This window comes from Mirounga leonina, unplaced genomic scaffold, assembly GCF_011800145.1.
Source record: "Mirounga leonina isolate KUSES-001 unplaced genomic scaffold, KU_Mleo_1.0 Mir_205, whole genome shotgun sequence".
Classification (NCBI taxonomy): domain Eukaryota; kingdom Metazoa; phylum Chordata; class Mammalia; order Carnivora; family Phocidae; genus Mirounga; species Mirounga leonina.
The window spans coordinates 1,146,489-1,167,602 of NW_023270515.1; the positions used below are offsets into that span (position 1 = coordinate 1,146,489).

The 21,114-nt window shown below is 40.9% G+C and overlaps 1 protein-coding gene across 1 annotated transcript in view; it reads left to right on the top strand.

The window, feature by feature from the left end:
• LOC118026125 (SH3 domain-binding glutamic acid-rich protein-like) overlaps positions 1-21,114 on the top strand; it is a 61,870-nt gene that overhangs the window by 11,213 nt on the left and 29,543 nt on the right. The window contains exon 4 of the mRNA XM_035028848.1: positions 10,389-10,469. Coding sequence (XP_034884739.1) covers positions 10,389-10,469 — 81 coding nt within the window. The remainder of the gene's footprint in view (positions 1-10,388; positions 10,470-21,114) is intronic.

Here is a 21,114-nt window from a genome sequence, read left to right on the forward strand (position 1 = left end):
TATTTGGAGATGGGGCCTTTGGGAAGTGATCAGCTTAGATGAGGTCATGCTGGTGGGGCCTTCCTGATGGGATTAGTGCCCTTAGAGGAAGAGAGAGCGATCCCTCTTACTTCACCATGTGAGCACACAGCCAGAAGGCATCTGTCCTCACCAGAACCCAACTATACTGGCACCCTGGTCTCAGACCTCCAGCCTCCAGAGCTGTTGTTTAAGAGCCCCCCGCTCTGCCTCGTGTGGCATTTTGTTATGTGACCCAAGTTGACTAATTCAGTGTCTTAAAATAACAGAAATGTACTCTTGCACAGTTCTGAAGGCCAGAAGTCCAATAGCAAGGTGTCTGTCAGGTTAGTTTCTTCTGGAGGCTTCGAGGGAAGATCCGTTCCATGCCTTTTTCCTAGCTTCTGGTGGTTGCCAACAACCTTTGGTGCTCTCTGGCTTGCGGATGTATCTCTCCCATCCCTGCCTCCATCACTCCTTGTGTTCTCCTTGTCTCTCTCTCTGTCTTCACTTGGCCTTTTTTTTTTTAAAGATTTTATTTATTTATTTGACAGAGATAGACACAGTGAGAGAGGGAACACAAGTAGGGGGAGTGGGAGAGGGAGAAGCAGGCTTCCTGCGGAGCAGGGAGCCTGATGCGGGGCTCGATCCCAGGACCCTGGGATCATGACCTGAGCTGAAGGCAGATGCTTAACCGACTGAGCCACCCAGGCGCCCCATTCACTTGGCCTTTTTATAAGGACAGCAGTCATTTGAAATAGGGCTCAGGGGTGCTGGTTAAGCATCTGCCTTCGGCTCGGGTCATGATCTTGGGGTCCTGGGATCGAGTCCCACATCGGGCTCCCTGCTTAGCTGCTCACTGGGGAGTCTGCTTCTCCCTCTCCCTCTGCCCCTCCCCATACTCGTGCTTTCTCTCCCTCACTCTCAAATAAATAAAATCTTTTTTAAAAAAAATATTCATTTATTTGAGAGAGAGTATGAACAGGGGGAGAAGTAGAGGGAGAGGGAGAAACAGGCTCCCCAGTGAGCAGGGAGCCCGATGTGGGGCTCAATCCCAGGACCCCGGGATCATGACCCAAGCCAAAGGCAAACGCTCATGCGACTGAGCCATCCAGATGCCCCAAAATAAATAAAATTAAAAAAAAAAAGAAGAATAGGGCTCACTCACTCCAATATGGCCTCATTGTAAATAATTACATCTGTAAATATCCTATTTCCAAATAAGGTTGCTTTCTGTTCTGGGTGGACTTGGATTTGTGGGGAACCCTCTTCAACCCAGCACAGGGTTATATGGATTTACATGACCGTGTTAGCATTCTTCAGAGGCTTAGCCCAGTCCTGTGAGTGGGGGGAGTGTTTTCAAACAGTCTGAATGTGGCAAGCACTTATTTAAGAGAACGTATGATCCAGCCCAAGTCTCCTTTGGATTTAAGCTGGGGCTTCCCAGGGTGCAGAGAGGATTTCCTGTGTGAGGAAGGGTCCTCCCCTCCACCTCCTATTCCTCCCTTCCCCTCACCCTCCCCACCTCTTGACTTCCCTCCACCATGACCCTTATTTCTAAGAATTGAGGCTCTTGTTGGATGAAGAAGGGAATAGTGGTGGTGGGCAATTTTGATTTTTTAATAATTGAAAAATTAATACATGTGCATGCTGAAAAATTAAAATGGTTCAAAAATTATCTTCAGTAAATATTAAGTCTCTCTCCCATGTCAGACCCCTGTGACTCTAGTTCCTTCTCCCGAGGGGACTGGCTTCATGGACCTGTGATCTGGGAAGTCACCCAGACCCCATGCTCAGGAGAGCTCTCTGCTTGGTTCCATGCCCTACTGTCTTGAAATCCACAACAGTTTTTGAAACAGGGACCCCATGTTTCATTTTTGCATGGGGACCCCGCAAATGATGTAGTCGTTCCTGCTTTGACTGACCAACGTTGGCAATTTCTTGTTTGACCTTCCAGAAATTTTCTATGTATATTTGTAATATACATTATATATATCTTATAGATACCTATAATATCTATAATACAGTAGACATTATATAGATATATATTGTATATTACTTAAAAATGGGAGTGTGCTATACATGTTTGGTTTTTGTCAGGTACTAACCAGATCTCAGAGATCATTGCATAGCTGCCCATACTCCTTCTTTTAACAGCCGCAAAGCGTTCCATTGTATGTGACATAATTATTGACTCAGTGCTGTACTGGGGAACATTCAGGAAACATTCAGCATACAAACAGTGCTGCAGGAAATGTCTTTATATACACAGATCCTTGTATTCAGTGTGAATATATGTATGGAGGATAAAATCCTGGAAGATGTGCTGGTTTAAAGCATGCATGCATTTTGCATTTCAGAAGGTATTGGCACGTGGCCCTGTAATGTATTTGTGTCAACTTATATTTCCACCAGCCTCGCTGAGAGTGGCTAGTTCCCTGTGACTTTGACAATATTCTTTTTGCAAACTTTTGGAACTTTGCCAGTCTATTAGATGAAAAATATATTCTACTGCTTTGACTTGAATTTCTGTCCATGTGAGTGAGGCTGAACATCTTTTCCTATGTTTTTTTTTTTTAATTTTTTTCCTTTTTAAAGATTTTATTTATTTATTTGATAGAGAGAGAGCAGGAGAGCACAAGCAGTGGGAGTGGCAGAAGCAAGCCCCCCTGCCAAGCAGGGAGCCCAATGCGGGGCTCGATTCCAGGACCCTGAGATCATGACCTGAGCCGAAGGCAGACGCTTAATGACTGAGGCACCCAGGCGCCCCTCCTATGTTTATAAGCTATCTTTTTTCCCCCTATGACTTGCTATTTTTCTATTGGGTTACAGGTTATATTTATTAGTTTGTAAGAGTCTTCATTTGTGAAGGAAAGTATCCTTTTTATGACCATAGATGTTGCAATTTTTTTCCCCACATTTTTTGTCTTTTGGCTTTTTAAAAAAAATTTTATTTTATTATGTTATGTTAATCACCGTACATTACATCATTAATTTTTGATGTAATGTTCCATGATTCATTGTTTTCATATAACCCCCAGTGCTCCATGCAGTACATGCCCTCCTTAATACCCATCCCTGGGCTAACCCATCCCCCCACCCCCCTCCCCTCTAAAATCCTAAGTTTGTTTCTCAGAGTTCATAGTCTCTCATGGTTCATCTCTCCCTCCGATTTCCCCCCCTTCATTTTTCCCTTCCTTCTCCTAACGTCCTCCATGCTATTCCTTATGTTCCACAAATAAGTGAAACCATGTGATAATTGATTTTCTCTGCTTGACTTATTTCACTTAGCATAATCTCCTCCAGTCCCATCAATGTTGATGTAAAAGTTGGGTGGGTATTCATCCTTTCTGATGGCTGAGTAATATTCCACTGTATATATGGACCACATCTTCTTTATCCATTCGTCTGTTGAAGGGCATCTCGGCTCTTTCCACGGTTTGGCTATTGCGGACATTGCTGCTACGAACATTGGGTTGCATATGGCCCTTCTTTTCACTACATCTCTGTCTTTGGGGTAAATACCCAGTAGTGCAATTGCTGGGTTGTAGGGTAGTTCTATTTTTAATTTTTTGAGGCACCTCCACACTGTTTTCCAAAGTGGCTGTACCAACTTGTATTCCCACCAACAGTGTACGAGGGTTCCCCTTTCTCCACAACCTCTCCAACATTTGTTGTTTCTTGCCTTGTCAATTTTTGCCATTCTAACTGAAAGGTGGTATCTGAATGTGCTTTTGATTTGAACTTCCCTGATGGCTAATGATGATGAACATTTTTTCATGTGTCTGCTAGCCATTTGTATGTCTTCTTGGAGAAGTGTCTGTTCATGTCTTCTGCCCATTTTTTTGACTTGATTATTTGTTTTTTGGGTGTTGAGTTTGAGAAGTTCTTTATAGATCTTGGATACCAGCCCTTTATCTATAGTGTCATTTGCAAATATCTTCTCCCATTCTGTGGGTTGCCTCTTTGTTTTGTTGACTGTTTCCTTTGTTGTGCAGAAGCTTTTTATCTCAATGAAGTCCCCAAAGTTCATTTTTGCTTTTGTTTCACTAGCCTTTGGAGATGTATCTTGAAAGAAGTTGGTGTGGCCAATGTCAAAGAGGTTACTGCCTATATTCTCCTCTAGGATTTTGATGGATTCCTGTCTCACAGCATCTTTTCCTGATTAAAACTCTTCAGAGTATAGGGATAGAGGGAACATTCCTCAAGTTCATAAAATCCATCTATGAAAAACCCACAGTGAATATCATTCTCAATGGGGGAAAAGCTGAGAGTCTTTCCCTTAAGATCAGGAACATGACAAGGATGCCCACTCTCGCCACTATTGTTCAACATAGTACTAGAAGTCCTAGCAACAGCAATCAGACAACAAAAAGAAATAAAAGGTATTAAAATTGACAAAGAAGAAGTCAAACTCTCTCTCTTCACAGATGACATGATACTTTATGTGGAAAATCCAAAAGACTCCACCCCCAAATTACTAGAACTCATACAGCAGTTCAGTAATGTGGCAGGATACAAAATCAATGCACAGAAATCAGTTGCTTTCTTATACACTAGAAAGAGAAATTAGAGAAACGATTCCATTTACAATAGCACCAAAAACCATAAGGTACCTTGGAACAAACCTAACCAAAGAGGTAAAGGATCTATACTCTAGGAACTACAGAACACTCATGAAAGAAATTGAAGAAGACACAAAAAGATGGAAAAACAGGGGCACGTGGGTGGCTCAGTTGGTTAAGTGACTGCCTTCGGCTTAGGTCATGATCCTGGAGTCCCGGGATCAAGTCACACATCGGGCTCCCTGCTCGGCAGGGAGTCTGCTTCTCCCTCTGACCCTACCCCCACTCATGTGCTCTCTCTCTCTCATTCTCTCTCTCTCAAATAAAAAAAAAAAAAAAAAAAAAAGATGGAAAAACATTCCATGCTCATGGATCAGAAGAATAAACGTTGTTAAAATGTCTATGCTCCCCAGAGCAATCTGTATCTTCAATGCCATCCTGGTCAAAATTCCAATGACATTTTTCAAAGTGCTGGAACAAACAATCCTAAAATTTGTATGGAATCAGAAAAGACCCCAAATCGCCAAGGAAATGTTGAAAAAGAAAAACAAAGCTGGGGGCATCATGGTGCCGGATTTCAAGCTATATTATAAAGCAGTGATCACCAAGACAGCATGGTACTGGCACAAAAACAGACATATAGACCAATGGAAGAGAATAGAGAACCCAGATATGGACCCTCAACTCTGTGGTCAAATATTCTTTGACAAAGCAGGAAAAAATATGCAATGGAAAAAGTCTCTTCAATGAATGGTGCTGGGAAAATTGGACAGCTATATACAGAAGAATGAAACTCGACCATTCTCTAACACCATTCACAATGATAAACTCAAAATGGATGAAAGACCTCAATGTGAAACAGGAATCCATCAAAATCCTAGAGGAGAACATAGGCAGTAACCTCTTTGACATCGGCCACAGCAACTTCTTTCAAGATACATCTCCAAAGGCTAGTGTCTTTTGGCTTTTTAAAGTGATATATTTTTTTTGGAATGCAGAACTTAAAACATTTTTTTATGAAAGCAAATTCATTAATCTTTTTTCTTTATGGTTCCTGATCCTGAGTCTTACTTATGAAAACTTTCTGCACTCTGAAGTTATCAAAAGAATAATTTCATTTTTTCTTCTAGTACTTTTCCAGTGAAAGTAGTATTTTAAATCTCTTACTTTTGCTTATTTTAACTGTCCTTTTAAATTAAGTTAGTTATAGTAGAGAAAATATTGACGTGTGTAGCTTTTAACCTATGTTAACTCTTAGGGTAAAAGTTCTGCAATATTTTTTGCTATGAAAAGAAACCTTGAAGGCATTTCTTATCCCATTTTGCTGTGATCTAGTGATTTTTTTAATTTTAGTTGTGGAAGAAAAAGAAAAGTTTTTCCCTTTCCTAAGAAAAAGACTTCTACTTTTTAAGAGGATTATTTTGTAATATTTGGATATATATTTATAATATTTCAGTATATATTATTTTGTAATAGAATATTTGTGATATTCTATAGAATATAGATAGAAATATTGTGATATTTTCCTATTATAAGTATGGATCTAATGAGATGAGCCTACAAATTATTATTATTATTATTATTATTATTATTTTTATTTTATTTTTTTATTTTAGAGGGAGAGAGTGCGTGTGTGTGCCAGCAGGGGAGAGGTAGAGGGAGAGAGAGAGAGAGAATCTCAAGCTGACTCCCTGCTGAACTCAGAGCCTGATGCAGGGCTCTATCCCAGGACCCTGAGATCACAACCTGAGCCAAAATCAAAAGTTGGACATTTAAATGACTGAGCCACCCAGGTGCCCTGAGCCTATAAATTATTTTATCTTTAACTGTTAATATTAATTATTTTCATTTCTGCCTTCGGAGAGGTATTAGTGTAGTTTATCTGATGAGCAAATTGCTGAATTTGCCTTTCTGCAGTCTGTGGACACTCTTAACAAAAGTGCATTAATGAGGCAGAGGGCTTTGTTTCCAGAAAGTAGCTAAAAATGATTATTTGTATTGTAGGTTCAGATTTTAAAAGGAGACTCAAAGGTTCCCAAGACTATGTCAGGTTTAAAATGGCATGAATCTGAACAATGAATCATGGAACACTACATCAAAAACTAATGATGTAATGTATGGTGATTAACATAACACAATAATAAAAAAACCCCAAAAAACACAAAACTTATGAATGAATAAAAAAGATGTGGAGCAAAGAAAAAAAAATAAAATGGCATGAATCTGGATGGTCACTCAGCGCGTCTTTCCACGAGATTGAAATGCCTACTGTAAGAATAATTACTATTTATATTGAATCATTGGCCTCATCTTGAATGGTCACCCATACACCACACCTGATGATGGTGGCAGGTAGTGGGAACCTCACGGACGAGCAATGGATTTCTCGCATCATGGCAGTAAGGGGACTGGATGTTCACGGTAGTTCTGAGCACCATCCTGTCCCTGCCAGTGCAATCTCCTGCTGTTCTATCTATGCAGAACGGATGAAGATGTTATCCCGAGGACATGGCAGAAAACCGTTAGCTAGAAAAAGGAGATACCCGATGGAAAGCCAGGCACAGCGGAGGCCAGGTTACCCACCTGGCAGAGGAATACTAACTGAAAGTACAGACATGTCAGTCAATGCCAAGTTGGAGTCTGTGCGTCTTAGCCCAGGTAAGGGCTGGGTGCCTGCCTGGGCCTAAACACAACCAAAGGGGACCTTGGCCATTCAGCAAGGCAGGCATCCTCAGGGCTGCAAGGGAGGCAGGATCCAAGCCCAGTTAGGGCAGGGGCAGGGCACTCTCAGTGCATAGATGTTACTGGACAAGCTATTTCACGTCATTAAAAACTTATTATGAAATGTGTCATGTGATAAAAATACAGAGCTTTAAAGAGGAATAACAAAATGTACAACTGTGTATGCGCCAAACATTAAAAGAGCCTTAACACCTTAATCACCGTTTCCCTATTTACATGTTTTGTTTTTTTAGTACTTCAGATGGTTGGCCTTCATTCCACCCCGCAAATTAGATGTTTCTAATTGTTTTTGTAGTCAATACTTGTTGAGGTTTAGATTTACACACATATTTATTAATATCTTTGCTCATGATTTCTTCTTGCATCATAGATAATACATCTGGAATCATTTCCTTTGATCTTAATATAGCCTCTAAAAGTTTCTTTAAGTGAGTGTCTATTGGTGGTAAATTCTCTAAATTTTTGTTTAAAAATGACATTTTTCAGAAAAAATGTCTATTTTACTCTCATGCCTAAAAATAGTTTCCCTGAAAAAAAAAATTAGTTTTGCTGGGTCTAAAATTCTGGGTTGGTGTTTTCTTTTTTCTAAAGACATTGAAATTATGATTTCACTTTCTTCTGACTTCTGTGTTGCTGTTAAGAACCCAATTATCAGTCTAATTGTCATTCTTTCGTGGGGAAACTTTTTCCTTGCCCCCTCTGCCTGCTTCCTTCACTCTCTCCCATGCTGCCCTCCTTTTATAAAACTCCCCACCGTGAGTAGGCTCTAGGCTTTATCTACTCCTGCCTCTAGTCTCTGTGGCATCAAAGTGGGCATAAAGATCTACTGGTTTTGTCAGAAACTCTGCCTTGGTGTGTGCTTATGCTTAGAATCCCTGGTCTCACCTGGCAATGATCTTTCCTTTTGTATCAGCTTAAGAATGGATCTGTACTTCTTTTCTTAAATTTTAATTTAAAATTTTTTAATTTCTTAAAAAAATTGTTTTTTGAGAGTGTTTCAGGGCCTCTAATCTACTATACTACCATAACCGGAAGTTGAAAAACCATTTCATACTCATTATTTTCTGTATCTATTGGTTAGCGTCAAGTCAAAAATAATGAAAAATTGTTGTTCAGTCCTCAGAAGTTAGAAAAGCTATTTGGACCTAAAAAAAAAAAAAGAAAAGAAAAAAAAAAGAAGCTATTTGGACCTAAGTTGAAGCAAAAGACAATTCACTCAGTGATAAGAAAACCTTTCTAGGGGTACCTGAGTGGCTCAGTCTGTTGGGCATCTGCCTTTGGCTCAAGTCATGGTCCCAGGGACCTGGGATCGAGCCCCACGTCAGACTCCCTGAGGGAGTCTGCTTCTCCCTCTGCCTCTGCCCCTCACCCCCCACTCATGCTGTCTCTCTCTGAAATAAATAAAGTCTTAAAAAAAAAAGAAAACCATTCTTGATTTGAAAGCTTCTAGAATTGGCCAACTAGAGAAGTTACAGATCTTTATGGAATTTTTGAAAAATAGAATAAATTTACTTTATTATATTTCACCTACTCTCTACTACTACTAATGTATTCTATCATATAATCTTTTTTTATTTTTTATTTTTACTTTTTTAAAAGATTTTATTTATTTATTTGACAGAGAGAGACACAGCGAAAGAGGGAACACAGCAGAGGGAGTGGGAGAGGGAGAAGCAGGCCTCCCGCGGAGCAGGGAGCCCGATGTGGGGCTTGATCGCAGGACCCCGGGATCATGACCCGAGCTGAAGGCAGACGCCCAACGACTGAGCCACTCAGGCACCCCTAATCTTTTTTTAAAGATTTATTTATTTATTTTAGAGAGAGAGTACATGCGTGGGGGAGCAGCAGAGGGAGAAGGAGAGAATCTCAAGCAGACTCCCCACTGAGTGTGGAGCCTGATGTGGGGCTCAATCTCATGACCCTGAGACCATGACCTGAGCTGAGATCAAGAATCTGCTGCTCAACTGACTGAGCCACCCAGGCGCCCCTCTATCATGTAATCTTTAACATCTTGGGAGTGCATGCTCCAGGAATCGATACCAAAGGATCACTTGCTCTTGATGCTCTATTTCCTTCAACTAAGTTTTGAGTCAACTCACAAAAATGCATGCAGAGTAAAAGAATACAATTAACCACTGAGTGAATCTGGGCAACAGATAGGAAAATAATAAAGCTTTGGGTAAGAATGACACAAAGAATACGTAACATTTTCTTCCCAATGTCAGTGGCCTGTATTTGGTTTTAAGCTTCTTAACACATAAGAGTAGCGTGGTTGGTAACATGACTAAGCGGGTTTGAGCTCTGTGTGTTCAAGCCGGCCAGACACACCACCCTCAGTGTGTCAAGAAACTGATCGCTGCCCGGATGACAGAGTTTGGCAGTCATGAAGTCGTCTGGAGAATATCTCCTAGATTTTAATTATATGAAATGAAACTCTCCTGAGCTATTGACAACCATGCTACTGAAGACTGGGTTTAGGGCTGGACCCCTGGGTGGGCCTGGGGGAGTGAGCGAGGGGGGGCTTCACTGAGCTCCAGATTTCAATCAGCTACCAGGTTTCACCTCACTCAGTAGTTTTTCCCACTTTACCGAAACAGGTACCACTGTAAGCCCTCCATAATCCTGTGGCTGCTGGTATCAGAAGGTCTGAGATGGGTCTTATCCCGCAGAAGCTATTAGAGAAATCCTGTGTTGTCTTAGTCTCAGCTGCTCAGGGTCCAAATCCATAGGGCCAAGTGATAAGGAAGCCAGCTAAAGTTAATGGCACTTGTGGAGAATCCTTTCACTCTGTATATCTGAGTCTTGTCAGCAGTTCCTGAGCATGAACAGGGGTGTGTGTGTGTGTGTGTGTGTGTGTTTTCTCACTGCTCTGTATTCTGCCCAGTGAAATGATAAAAACAAACGTAAAGTTCATGGTTAGAGATTTCTTAACTTTTGGGGTTAGGCATCTTTGACAAAACAAACTGGGATAACCTTTTGTGTTAGCTTCTAACTTAATGACTAATAAAAAAAGATCAACTTAGGTAAATATTCTGGCTCACAAGTGCGCAGTGGGGTTTAAACATTCTTTTTCTTTGCTTCAAGGATTTTGACTCTTTCTTCTCTGCAAAAGAAGAGAATATTATTTATTCGTTTCTGGGTTTAGCTCCCCCTCCAGACTCAAAGGTAAGCTTGAACACCCCATTGGGGCTCCATACAAGTCATAATAAATGAAGCTAGAAATCAGCATCTAAGACTGTTTAATAAATGATGATCTTTAAGTTAACATAGTTTAAATGTATTCCTTATTCTGGTGAAGTCTTACGCATAGAGATAATGCAAAGCTTTTACTAGAGCATGTTGTAAAACTATGCTTTTCATTTTTTTGCTATGTTTACACCTCTTTGTAAACTAAATTGTAGTAAGTCTTACAATACTGAAATTAAGAAACATTGCCTTCAGTAATCTTAAATACACTAAATAACTATATAAAAATTTGAGTTCCCAGGTTGTGTTTATGAAATTATTTTGTAATGAATTGACTTCTCATGTGGCTTATTTTAGTTAATTTTATAATAATATATCACCGATATTAATTCTTTCTATTTAAAATGAGTTGACTTTGCTTTTTTAGAGGGGGGGAGGGTAAGATCCAGACACAAGAACAAGATAAATCTCAACAGTGGTTTTTCTTCTGTTCCATCTTTGATTATGTATAATTATGTCAATTAAATACAGAATTAGGCCAATATCCTGAATTTGTCTAATGGAGATCATCTGGCTCAGTCCATGCACCACCCACTGCATCCTTACTTCTCCCAAGAATCTCACACATGACTCTCCACATACAAGACAAGAACACATTTGTTTAATTCATTTATTCCTTAATAAATTTGTTTGTACTCAGTTTCATTTCAAAAGAGATTTGCGATGACTGAGTCCAAATTAATTCTCATTGTAGGAGAAATAACTCAAAATCCTACCTTGTAGAGATGGGTTTGTCTCAGCGGTATGTGCCAGTGTTCTTTCATATGTCAGCTTCTGCAGGTAACGCCATTTGGGACCTCTTAGTGCTTAGGTTAACACGCGAAGGTGTAGCACCAATTCCTTCTCCAAAAGTAACATGCAGATTTCACAACTGGCTAATGAGGTTTTATATGAGGAAGAGAATCTTCCCTTTTAGTGAAACACCTTTCTGGCTTTGGTCAACTTAAATGTAACGCATTTCATACATCTTTTTAACAGTTTAAAAAAGGCTATTACATGCAGTTCATTCTTTTATATTTGATATAGGAGTTTGGTATGAGTTTTATTTGGTGTAGGTGTTTGTTAACTGGGTCATGTTAGTATACTTATTACATTTAAGACATGGTGCCTTGGTGTTAAGGTACATTTCTTGGTAGGAACACTCAGGTCACTTGTATCTTGAAGATGGGAAGGAAAGGTGGAGGGAAGACTGTTTGAGGCAAAGGGGAGAGCAAGTGCAAAGTCCCTGAGGCAGGAAAGAGCATAGAAAGTTCTAAGAACTGCCATGAGGCCCACATTGCTGGAATGAGGGGTGGAGGTGCCCAGGAGGTGGGAGCTGCAGGTGGGCATCCCATGGGCCATAGTGGTGCTCTGGATTCTGTCTTACATGCAGTGGAGACATTGTAAGGGGTTTAAGCAGAGAATTAATCTTATTTCCTTCTTGAAAACTCATTTGGTTACATTATGGGATGAAGGGACTAAAAGGGTGCAAACTATCATAGTAATACAGATGAGATGTCATGGCTGCTTGGACTAAGGTGGTGGGATAGAACTACACAGAAGTGGATGATTTTAGGGCCATTTTGGAGGAAGAATTGGTAAGACTTGCTGATAGATTGAATGTGGGGGTGGGGATGGAATGAATGATTGCTTCTGGTTGTTGGGTGTAGACGTTCACTTTGGTGGAGGACCGTATTTACAGGGGGATGTTAAGTTTGAATGAGACATCTAAGAGAAGTGAGGTGGGCAGTTGCAGATGTGTGTCTTCCTGAGGTCTGGTTGAAGATGCATGTGTGGAGTCTGCTAGCATGTGGATGGAGCTAAAGTAATGAGAGAGGGTTGACAGCAAGGAGGCCAGGCTTGAAGGTGCTCCAAGCTTAAAGCTGGGTAGAGGATAAGCAGAGGCCACCTCTTCAGGTGACATCCCCCTGTAATGAGAGTCTTTGAGGCAGGAGGAGACCAGGAGCGTGTGGCGTTAAGGCCACTGAGGAGGAGCATTTTTCACAGAAGAGGGTCCGATGCTTCTGAGAGATTGAGTCAGGTGAGGACAAACAAGTGACCGTTGGCCTAGACAACACGGAGGTCCTTGGTGGCCATGACAGAAGTAGTTTCTGAGGAGGGGTGAAGACAGAAGCCGGGTGGGGGGTGGGGGCGTCAAAGGAGAACTAACTGGTGGTGAGAAGGAGGGATTACACATGGTCAGTTATCCCTGGGGCATCTCCCACGGACAAGAGAGTATGGCAGCATCTGATTTATTTTATTTTATTTTAGAGAGCTGGGGGGAGAGCAGGAGCAGGGACAGAGGGAGAGGGAGAGAGAATCTTTAGCAGGTTCCATGCCCAGTGCAGAGCCCAAAGCGGGGCTCGATCTCACGACCCTGAGACCATGACCTGAGATCATGACTTGAGATGGTGACCTGAACTGAAATTGAGTTGGATGCTTAACTGACTGAGCCACCCAGGTGCCCCAGCATCAGATCATTTTAAAGAGTGCCTGCTCATTCCTGCTGCTGGAACCCTGGGTCGTGGGTCATGGGTCATGGGTCTTGGGTCATGGTTGAGGCGCTCCACTCTGCTTGTGCCAGGTGTCCTGCTTTCTCGCTCCCACCACCTGCTGGACGGACTCCTGCTACTTCTCGGTCCCCACTTTCAAGACCCCAGACCAGTGGGTGGTGGAAGGAGAGTCTAGATTTTACAACTGAAGACCCAGTAGGGATTTTGTAAACAACAAAGATCTTTTCTTCTTTCTTTTCTTTCCTTCCCTTTCCCACTCTCCCCTTCCTTCCTTCCTTCCTGCCTTCCTCCCTCCCTCCCTTCTTCCCTCCCTTCCTCCCTCCTTCCCCTCCTCCCTTCCTCCCTCCCTCCCTCTCTTTCTTTCTTTTTCTTTCCTTTCCTCCCTCCCTCCCTCTTTCTTTCTTTTCTTTTCTTTTCTTTTCTTTTCTTTTCTTTTCTTTTCTTTCTTTCTTTCTTTCTTTCTTTCTTTCTTTCTTTCTTTCTTTCTTCTTTCTTTCCTTCCTTCCTTCCCTCCCCTTCCCCTTCCTCTTTCTTTCTTTCTTTCTTTTCTTTCTTTTTCTTCTTTCTTTCTTTCCTTTCTTTCTTTCTTTCTTTCTTTCTTTCTTTCTTTCTTTTCTTCTTTCTTTTTCTTTTCTTTCTTTTTTTTCTTTCTTTCTTTCTCTCTCTCTCTTTCTCTCTTTCTTTCTTTCCTTTCTTTTTTTCTTTCTTTCTCTCTTTCTTCTTTTCTTTCAACTTTTCTATCCCAGGTCAATAGTAGTCTGGCAAAGCTTAGGAAGGAGAGTTTTCCTTTAATCTTTTATAGGTCAAATTCTTAGACAGAGCCCCCCTCTGCCCTGGAGTCACAGTGAACAGAGGGGCAGGGGGTAGGAGAGCAGCTCACCCTCTCCCTACTCACAGCAGATCCTGGGTATCACATTCTCTTCATTTCTTTGCTTGTAATGTTGTGCTGTTGTTCATAATGATCACTTCAAACTTTGTCTAGTGCTCTGTTAAATGGATGTATCACAATTGGCTTACTTTATTCCTTTATTTATTTTTATTTTTTCTTATTCCCTTATTTTTAATCTTTACTTATTGTATCATACACTTGTTTCTGCTGTGACAGCCTCATAACGGTCATTTCACTAGTTCATGTAATATTCTATGAAGCTGATGTGCCACAATTTTCTTTGCTGTGCTTATGTTTTTGAACATTTGTTGCTCACAATTTATTTTTATTTTTATTTATTTGTTTTTAAAGATTATATTTCTTTTTTGACAGAGAGAGACACAGCGAGAGAGGGAACACAAGCAGGGGGAGTGGGAGAGGGAGAAGCAGGCTTCCCGCCGAGCAGGGAGCCCGATGCGGGACTCGATCCCGGGACCCTGGGATCACGACCTGAGCCGAAGGCAGATGCTTAATGACTGAGCCACCCAGGCGTCCCACAATTTTTTTTTTTTTTTTAAATCATAAATAACTTCACAGTGGTTCTTGACATGAAACATGCTGTCTTTCTTTTGGAGTATTTCCTGAAGATACATTCCTGGTAGTGCTTTTAGTGAGACAAAGGTGCATGAGTGTCTTGAAATGTGTCTCCAAACCTCTCTCTGGTGGGCTAGAAACATTTATCCCGTGCACCCTGGTGTACCAACTTCATGCAAAGACTGATGAGCGTGTTTAACCTCCTTGCTCTTAGGAGCATCAGATTCTATTTTAAAGTTTAGTTTCTGATTTGATTGTGCTATGAAGAGGAAATGTGGAATGGTGAATTTCCATTTTAAGTGTGTCTTTGTGACCCAATGTGTACTTTCATTTCTCTTTGAAAAGACTGTTTCTTGAATATTAAAAAATTAACTTTGATCAAATTACCATGTGTGTCATATCATAAAGGTCTGATGGTGCCACAGGATTATCACAACATGCAGGAGGCCCTGCCTCGAACCTGCATGCTTCACCTGTCCTTTCTGGTTTGCTCCGGCACAGAATTCCCACAGGTGGCACGAGTCCATCTGGGGAGTGTGAGGGCGCTGCTCCGTGTTCTGGCTGGATTTGCCGAGTTGCTGTTGGGGAGCCTGATGCCAGTCTGTGTCTTGATTGTTTATTTGTGGCTGCTTCTGTTTTTCTCATTTCTGGGAGATTTTAGGGTCCCCTTTTCACTTTTGAAGATGAGGTCTTTTCCTTGTTATTTGTGCTGTGCGCTTGCTGGGCTCTAGGAATCTGCAAAATCGTGCCCTTCGGTTCTGGAAGGGGTGGGGGAGGGGTACTACCTCTGTGGTGGTTCATTCCTGTTAGTTCGCATGTTCTTTTCTTTGTTCTTCTCAGAATTCCTCTTATTTGAATAGTGGACATTCTGGACTAATTCTCCAATTTCTAATCTCTTCACTCTCATTTTCCATGTTGTTGTCTTTTTCTCCTTTCTGGGAGATTTCTTCCACTTTCTACTCCACCTTCTGTTTTTTTCTCCCAGTTGTTTTCCTTCTTGCAAGGTGTTTTTTTCGGGGGGGGGGGTTTGTTTTGTTTTTGTTTTGTTTTGTGTTCTTTGGCTGCTCCCTTATTAAATAGCTTCCTGTTCTTGTTATACAGGTTCATTATTTTCCTTAACTCTGAGTTTATGAGATATGGTTTTTCTTTGTACACATTTTCTTCAACTCTCTGCATTCTCTGTTTCTGTGTTCCCTTTCTGTTTCCTTTTTATTTTTCTGTAAGACGTTTTCTCAGATGTCTGGGGACCCTTGACTATTTAAGAACAAGGTGCTAAAAAGTTGAATGGATGGTCTAGATCCATGGTCATGACTTTCTGTGTGGTAGGCTTTACCATGGGATGACTTAAAGATGACTTGTTGGCTTTCTGTTAGGGATCTTGGACTGTGGGCTTTTGCTGTTGGTTTAGGTGAGCTTCTCTGGGGAGGATCTTCCATTTTCTGAGGTGGTAGTGGGGATAGTGGGGGTGATGGTAGATGAGGAGGTGATGATGGTGGAGGTAATAGTGAAGGTAGTGTTGGTGATGCTGCAGGTGATGGAGGTGGTGGATATTGTGGTGGTGATGGTGAAGGAGATAGTGGAGGTGGTGATGGTGGTGGTGAAGGTGTTGATGGTGGTAATGGTGGTGGTGATGGTGTTGGTGATGCTGGAGGTGATGGGGGTGGTGGATATGGTGGTGGTGATGGTGAAGGAGAGAGTGGATGTGGTGATGGAAGAGGTGATAGTGGAGCTGATGATGGTGGTGGTAAGTGTGGAGTAAATGAGTAAATCTGGTTGCCAGTGTTCTGGGAGCAAGTCAGGAAGGGGGTAGAAAGGTCTTCAAGATGTGGACTTCTCAGATAGATCTCTTGTCCTGGCTCTGGTTCTCCATCTCAGCTGGCCTCATGACCAAGAGGTCAGAGTCCCTCTGGTTCAACATCTGCAGACTCTAAACCTGCTTATTTAGGAGTGGGCAGTTGCCTGCCATCCAGGGATGAGGAGGGAATCTAAATCTGCTTCTCATTTCCCCACATCCCTTCTTATAAGAAATTAGGTCTTAGATTTTTTCTAATTATTTTCTAATTATTTTTCTAATTATTACTCAACAGTTTCCTTTTCTGCCTCTAAAATTTGTGGACATTCTTTTTTTGCAGTAACCTCTCACCTGTTTTTTTTGTCCTTGTAAGTTTATCCTTTAAAATAGTCTTTACTGTCATGTAATGGAGTCCTGAGAAGAAGCCAAGGCAAATATCTGCATTCATTTTCCCATAATAACTAGAAACTGCCTGGCATTTTCAATGACCCCAATATTCTCAAAAAGTAAGTATCATGGGCACGTGGGTGGCTCAGTTGGTTAAGTGTCTGCCTTGGGCTCAGGTCATGTTCCCAGAGTCCTGGTTGAGCCCCTCATCAGGTTCCCTGCTCAGCGGGAAGTCTGCTTCTCCCTCTCCCTCTGCTCCTCTCTCCACTCATGCTCTCTCTCTCTCTCTCAAATAAATAAATAAAATCTTTTAAAAAAAGTATCATTCTCTATTCTATTAAGTCCTTTCCATATGTCAGTTAGTTCTATCTAATTTATTTCTCAGTTACATAAAGAAATGAAATGTTTAATTTGTGGTTGTCTTCTTAAAAACATAATACTGAGATGTAATTCAGACATCACAAAATTCACCCACCAAAAGTATGCAATTAACAGCTTTTTAGTATAGTCACAGATTTGTGCAACCATCACCATGACCTACTTCCAAAACATTTTCACCAGTCACCCTCCAAAAAATCCAGCACCCCTTAGCTATTACACCCCACCCCTCAATCTGACCATTCTCCCAACCCTAAGGAACTACTGATATACTTTCCTTTGTATAGACTTTCCTCTTCTCGGCATTTTCTATAAATGGAATTACACAACATTTTGTTCTTTCTGCCTGGCTTCTTTAACTTAGCATAATGTTGTCAAGGTTCATTCATTTTCTAGTATGATCAGGACTTCTTTCCTTTTTATGCAGAATAATATTCTATTGTATGGATAGACCACATTTTATTTATCCACCTACCAGTCAAAGAATACTTGAGTTGTTTTCATTTTTGGGCTATTATGAGTAATGCTGTTATGACCATTTGTGTATCTTTTGCTTAATTTTATTTTAAATGGTACTATTTTGTATTATAGGCTGCTGTGCAGTAGAATCATTTGTATAGTTTTAAAAATTCAGATGCCTGAGTTCTACTTCAGACCTGAATTACTGGGGAGAGGCCCAAGGATCTTCATTTTTAAAAGTTATTATTATTATTTTTTAAAGATTTTATTTATTTATTTGACAGAGAAAGACACAGCGAGAGAGGGAACACAAGCAGGGGGGAGTGGGAGAGGGAGAAGCAGGCTCCCCGCTGAGCAGGGAGCCCGATGCGGGACTCGATCCAGGGACTCCAGGATCATGACCTGAGCCGAAGGCAGTCGCTTAACCAACTGAGCCACCCAGGCGTCCCATTTTTAAAAGTTCTTTGGTTGATTCTGATGCACACTTCTGTTTAGCAACCACTAAACTAGGGACTCATTTAAATATTCATGTATGTGCCTCTCTAAAATGAATGTGATACCATATTTGCTTTAGTTAAAAAATTCAAACATTACAGAGCAACTGTAAGGTCACTTTGCTTTCTTCCCTCCCTGGGGACCATCAACATTGTTGCAGGATTACGAGGTTCTTGTCTCACCTTTAGAGAAAGAAAAAGCTCTTTAAAGTGAGAGTGGTCCCAAATGGGTTGCCACTGAGGGTTTTTAGTGGCAGTTTTTCATTGAAAACTTGACCAGGAAGCTTGTGGCCTTGAGATTCTCACGCCATCTTGGTTTGAACAAGGACTATTGATAACATCCTTAATGACTTACTTCTTTGAGGTCTGGTCATTTTCTATGATTACAATGTAGCTGCCAAAGAAAAATATTCCCTCACTTCTGGGGCCAAGTGGTCCGGTCTATTTCCTTATCTCTTGTTCACTCTGGCTTAGCTTCTGCCTGCCAGGAATAGTCTCAGAGCCCAGCCAGGGGCCCTCTACCTCTCCCTGCCTAGAACTTAACCCTTTCCTTACTCAACATCATGAATTAAAAAAAACTCGATATAAAACTATATATATAAACTGTATATTTATCTCCACAAGCAATGCATATGTTGCTTTGTAATTTTAATGCCTGATTGGTATCACATTTTTAAGAATGTTTTATAGCTGGCCCTTTAAAAAACAACATTATGCTTTGAGACATATCCATACTAATATATATAAATTTGTTTCAGCCTCTGCTAAGTTTTATCCCATTTAAAAAATATCTAATTTCAGTTTTTATATCCTGTCCTGATCTGTGCCTAAGTCCTGTCATATTGCATGAAATTCTCTTTAACTAGTGGAAGAAAGGGCTGGCCATGGAATTATAATATCCAGCCTAGAGAGAGCTAAGAGACTGTCCAGTCCAGATTCTTCTCTTCCCAGAGGACGGGCTTGAAGTCTACAGGATTTACACAGATATTCTGCTAATTAGCAGCACAGACTGTTCTAGAACCTCTGGTATTGTCAGCATTGCTTGGATTCGTGGGGAAAGTTCCTTAAAGTGTCCTTTGGGAAGACAGACACTTGATTTATGGAAATGATACTATTTGTCACAGTGTCATTTTGTAGTAAACAACATCGTGGATAAGTATCAGCAAGGAAATTAATCTCACCCTAAAAATAGACACTCTTGACAATTACATAGAAAATGTATGCTATAAAATGATATTAAGTATCATACACAGCATTTTTGCTTTTGGAATATTGTTCTTGTCTAAGGCAGGCTGTAGGGGGCCAAGTCTGAGGCCTGTTTTCCCCAAGAGGGCTTTGCTAGTAAACACTGGCTCCATAAATGCAACTTTAGTTCTTTAAAACTATCTGGTCAGATCTGATTAAATGAGCATCCTTGTTAATAGCACACTCCAGGCAAGGCTTTGGTTCCATACCCGGTTTCTACTTATGTCCTGGCAACAAGGAATACCTATCCTTATGGAGCCTAGACAAGTAACTATATTGCCTTGAAACACAGAAAGACTTGAGAATTTTCCAGTTCTGAAGGGGTCAGGCAGAGAGAATATCACTTACAAATGTGTCATTTCAACGTACAAAAATAGAGTCTGCTACATTGTTGTGATTTATAAAAAGCTTAAGAGGAAAGACAGAGGGCTTCCTTATATATCCAGAAAATAGGACATTAAAATAATATCAACAGTATTCCAAACAAAAACTATACTCATCCTTCCCCGATTCATTGAGTTCTATGTAATTAATTCTCGTTCTGCTGGATCTGGGGTTGGTAGCCTCATGAATCCATCTGCTTCCCAGCTAGAGTTCTGGAAATCCTGACTCAGTCCACTGGTATGGCCTCAATATCTTTAAGTGTTGCCATCAGAGGCCTATACTCCGAAGTATCTGGCATATAATCCTTTTCTCAGGGGCTCTGGGTCATCCTATGTGGAAGGTGAAGCAGTCTGGCTTGTACTGGACTGCGAAAGCTTTCAGGGAAGCAGCAGAATAAAACAAGCTGAGAAAAATATCTGTCGATGACAAAAGACTTAAAATAACTGTGGCTAATTTTTTAACTGATAATTTTCAAAGGTGAAAGACTTTATGCGGATTATAACAAGAATAATGCACCTGATATGAAAATGTGGTTGTTTCTGTGGCATGCGAAACAAAATAATGAAGTCAGTCCAAAAAGTTTTAGACAAAATATCTATAAACGTAATCACTAAGCCTGTTTTCAAAGACAGCAAACATTTTATCTTATTTGTAAAAAAAATGGATGAATAGAGGAAAACTCTTGATATAACATAATTATCCAGAAACATACTACACCATGAATATACCAAGCATATGTCCCATGAAAGATACCATGAATGCCAAGCACATTCTCACCATATATGGTAGGAATATATCAAGAATAGCAAGTAAAGGGGCGCCTGGGTGGCTCAGTTGGTTAAGCGACTGCCTTTGGCTCAGGTCATGATCCTGGAGTCCCGGGATCGAGTCCCACGTCGGGCTCCCTGCTCGGCAGGGAGTCTGCTTCTCCCTCTGACCCTCCTCTCTCTCAAATAAAATCTTAAAAAAAAAAAAAAAAAAAGAATAGCAAGTAAGGAGAGTCAGTAGGTCTGGACCAGGCCCTAAACACCTATATATTAATACAACTATATGAGTAGGTGATGGGAATCCCTAGGTGAAAACTACTGTTCTAGAACATGCTAGATGGAGATGAAAAAAGTAAAGATATGAAAAGTAAAGCAAATTACTGAAGTTATGATTGATAACCTATCCTATGGTTGTCAAATGTGAGGCAAGGAAGCATGAGGATCAATGTCTTTTTAAGATTTTATTTATTCATTTGAAAGAGAGAGAGAGGCAGGAGGAGAAGGAGAGAGAGAAAATCTGCCGTAGACTCCCTGCTGATGCACGGAGCCCAAGGAGCCCGTCTTGGGGCTGGATCCCATGACCCGTGAGATCATGACCTGAGCCAAACCGAGAGAGACTTAACCGACTGAGCCACCTAGGTGCTCAGGATCAATATCTTTTATACATTATTTTGGTCAGGGGAATATTATTAAGATATCAATGG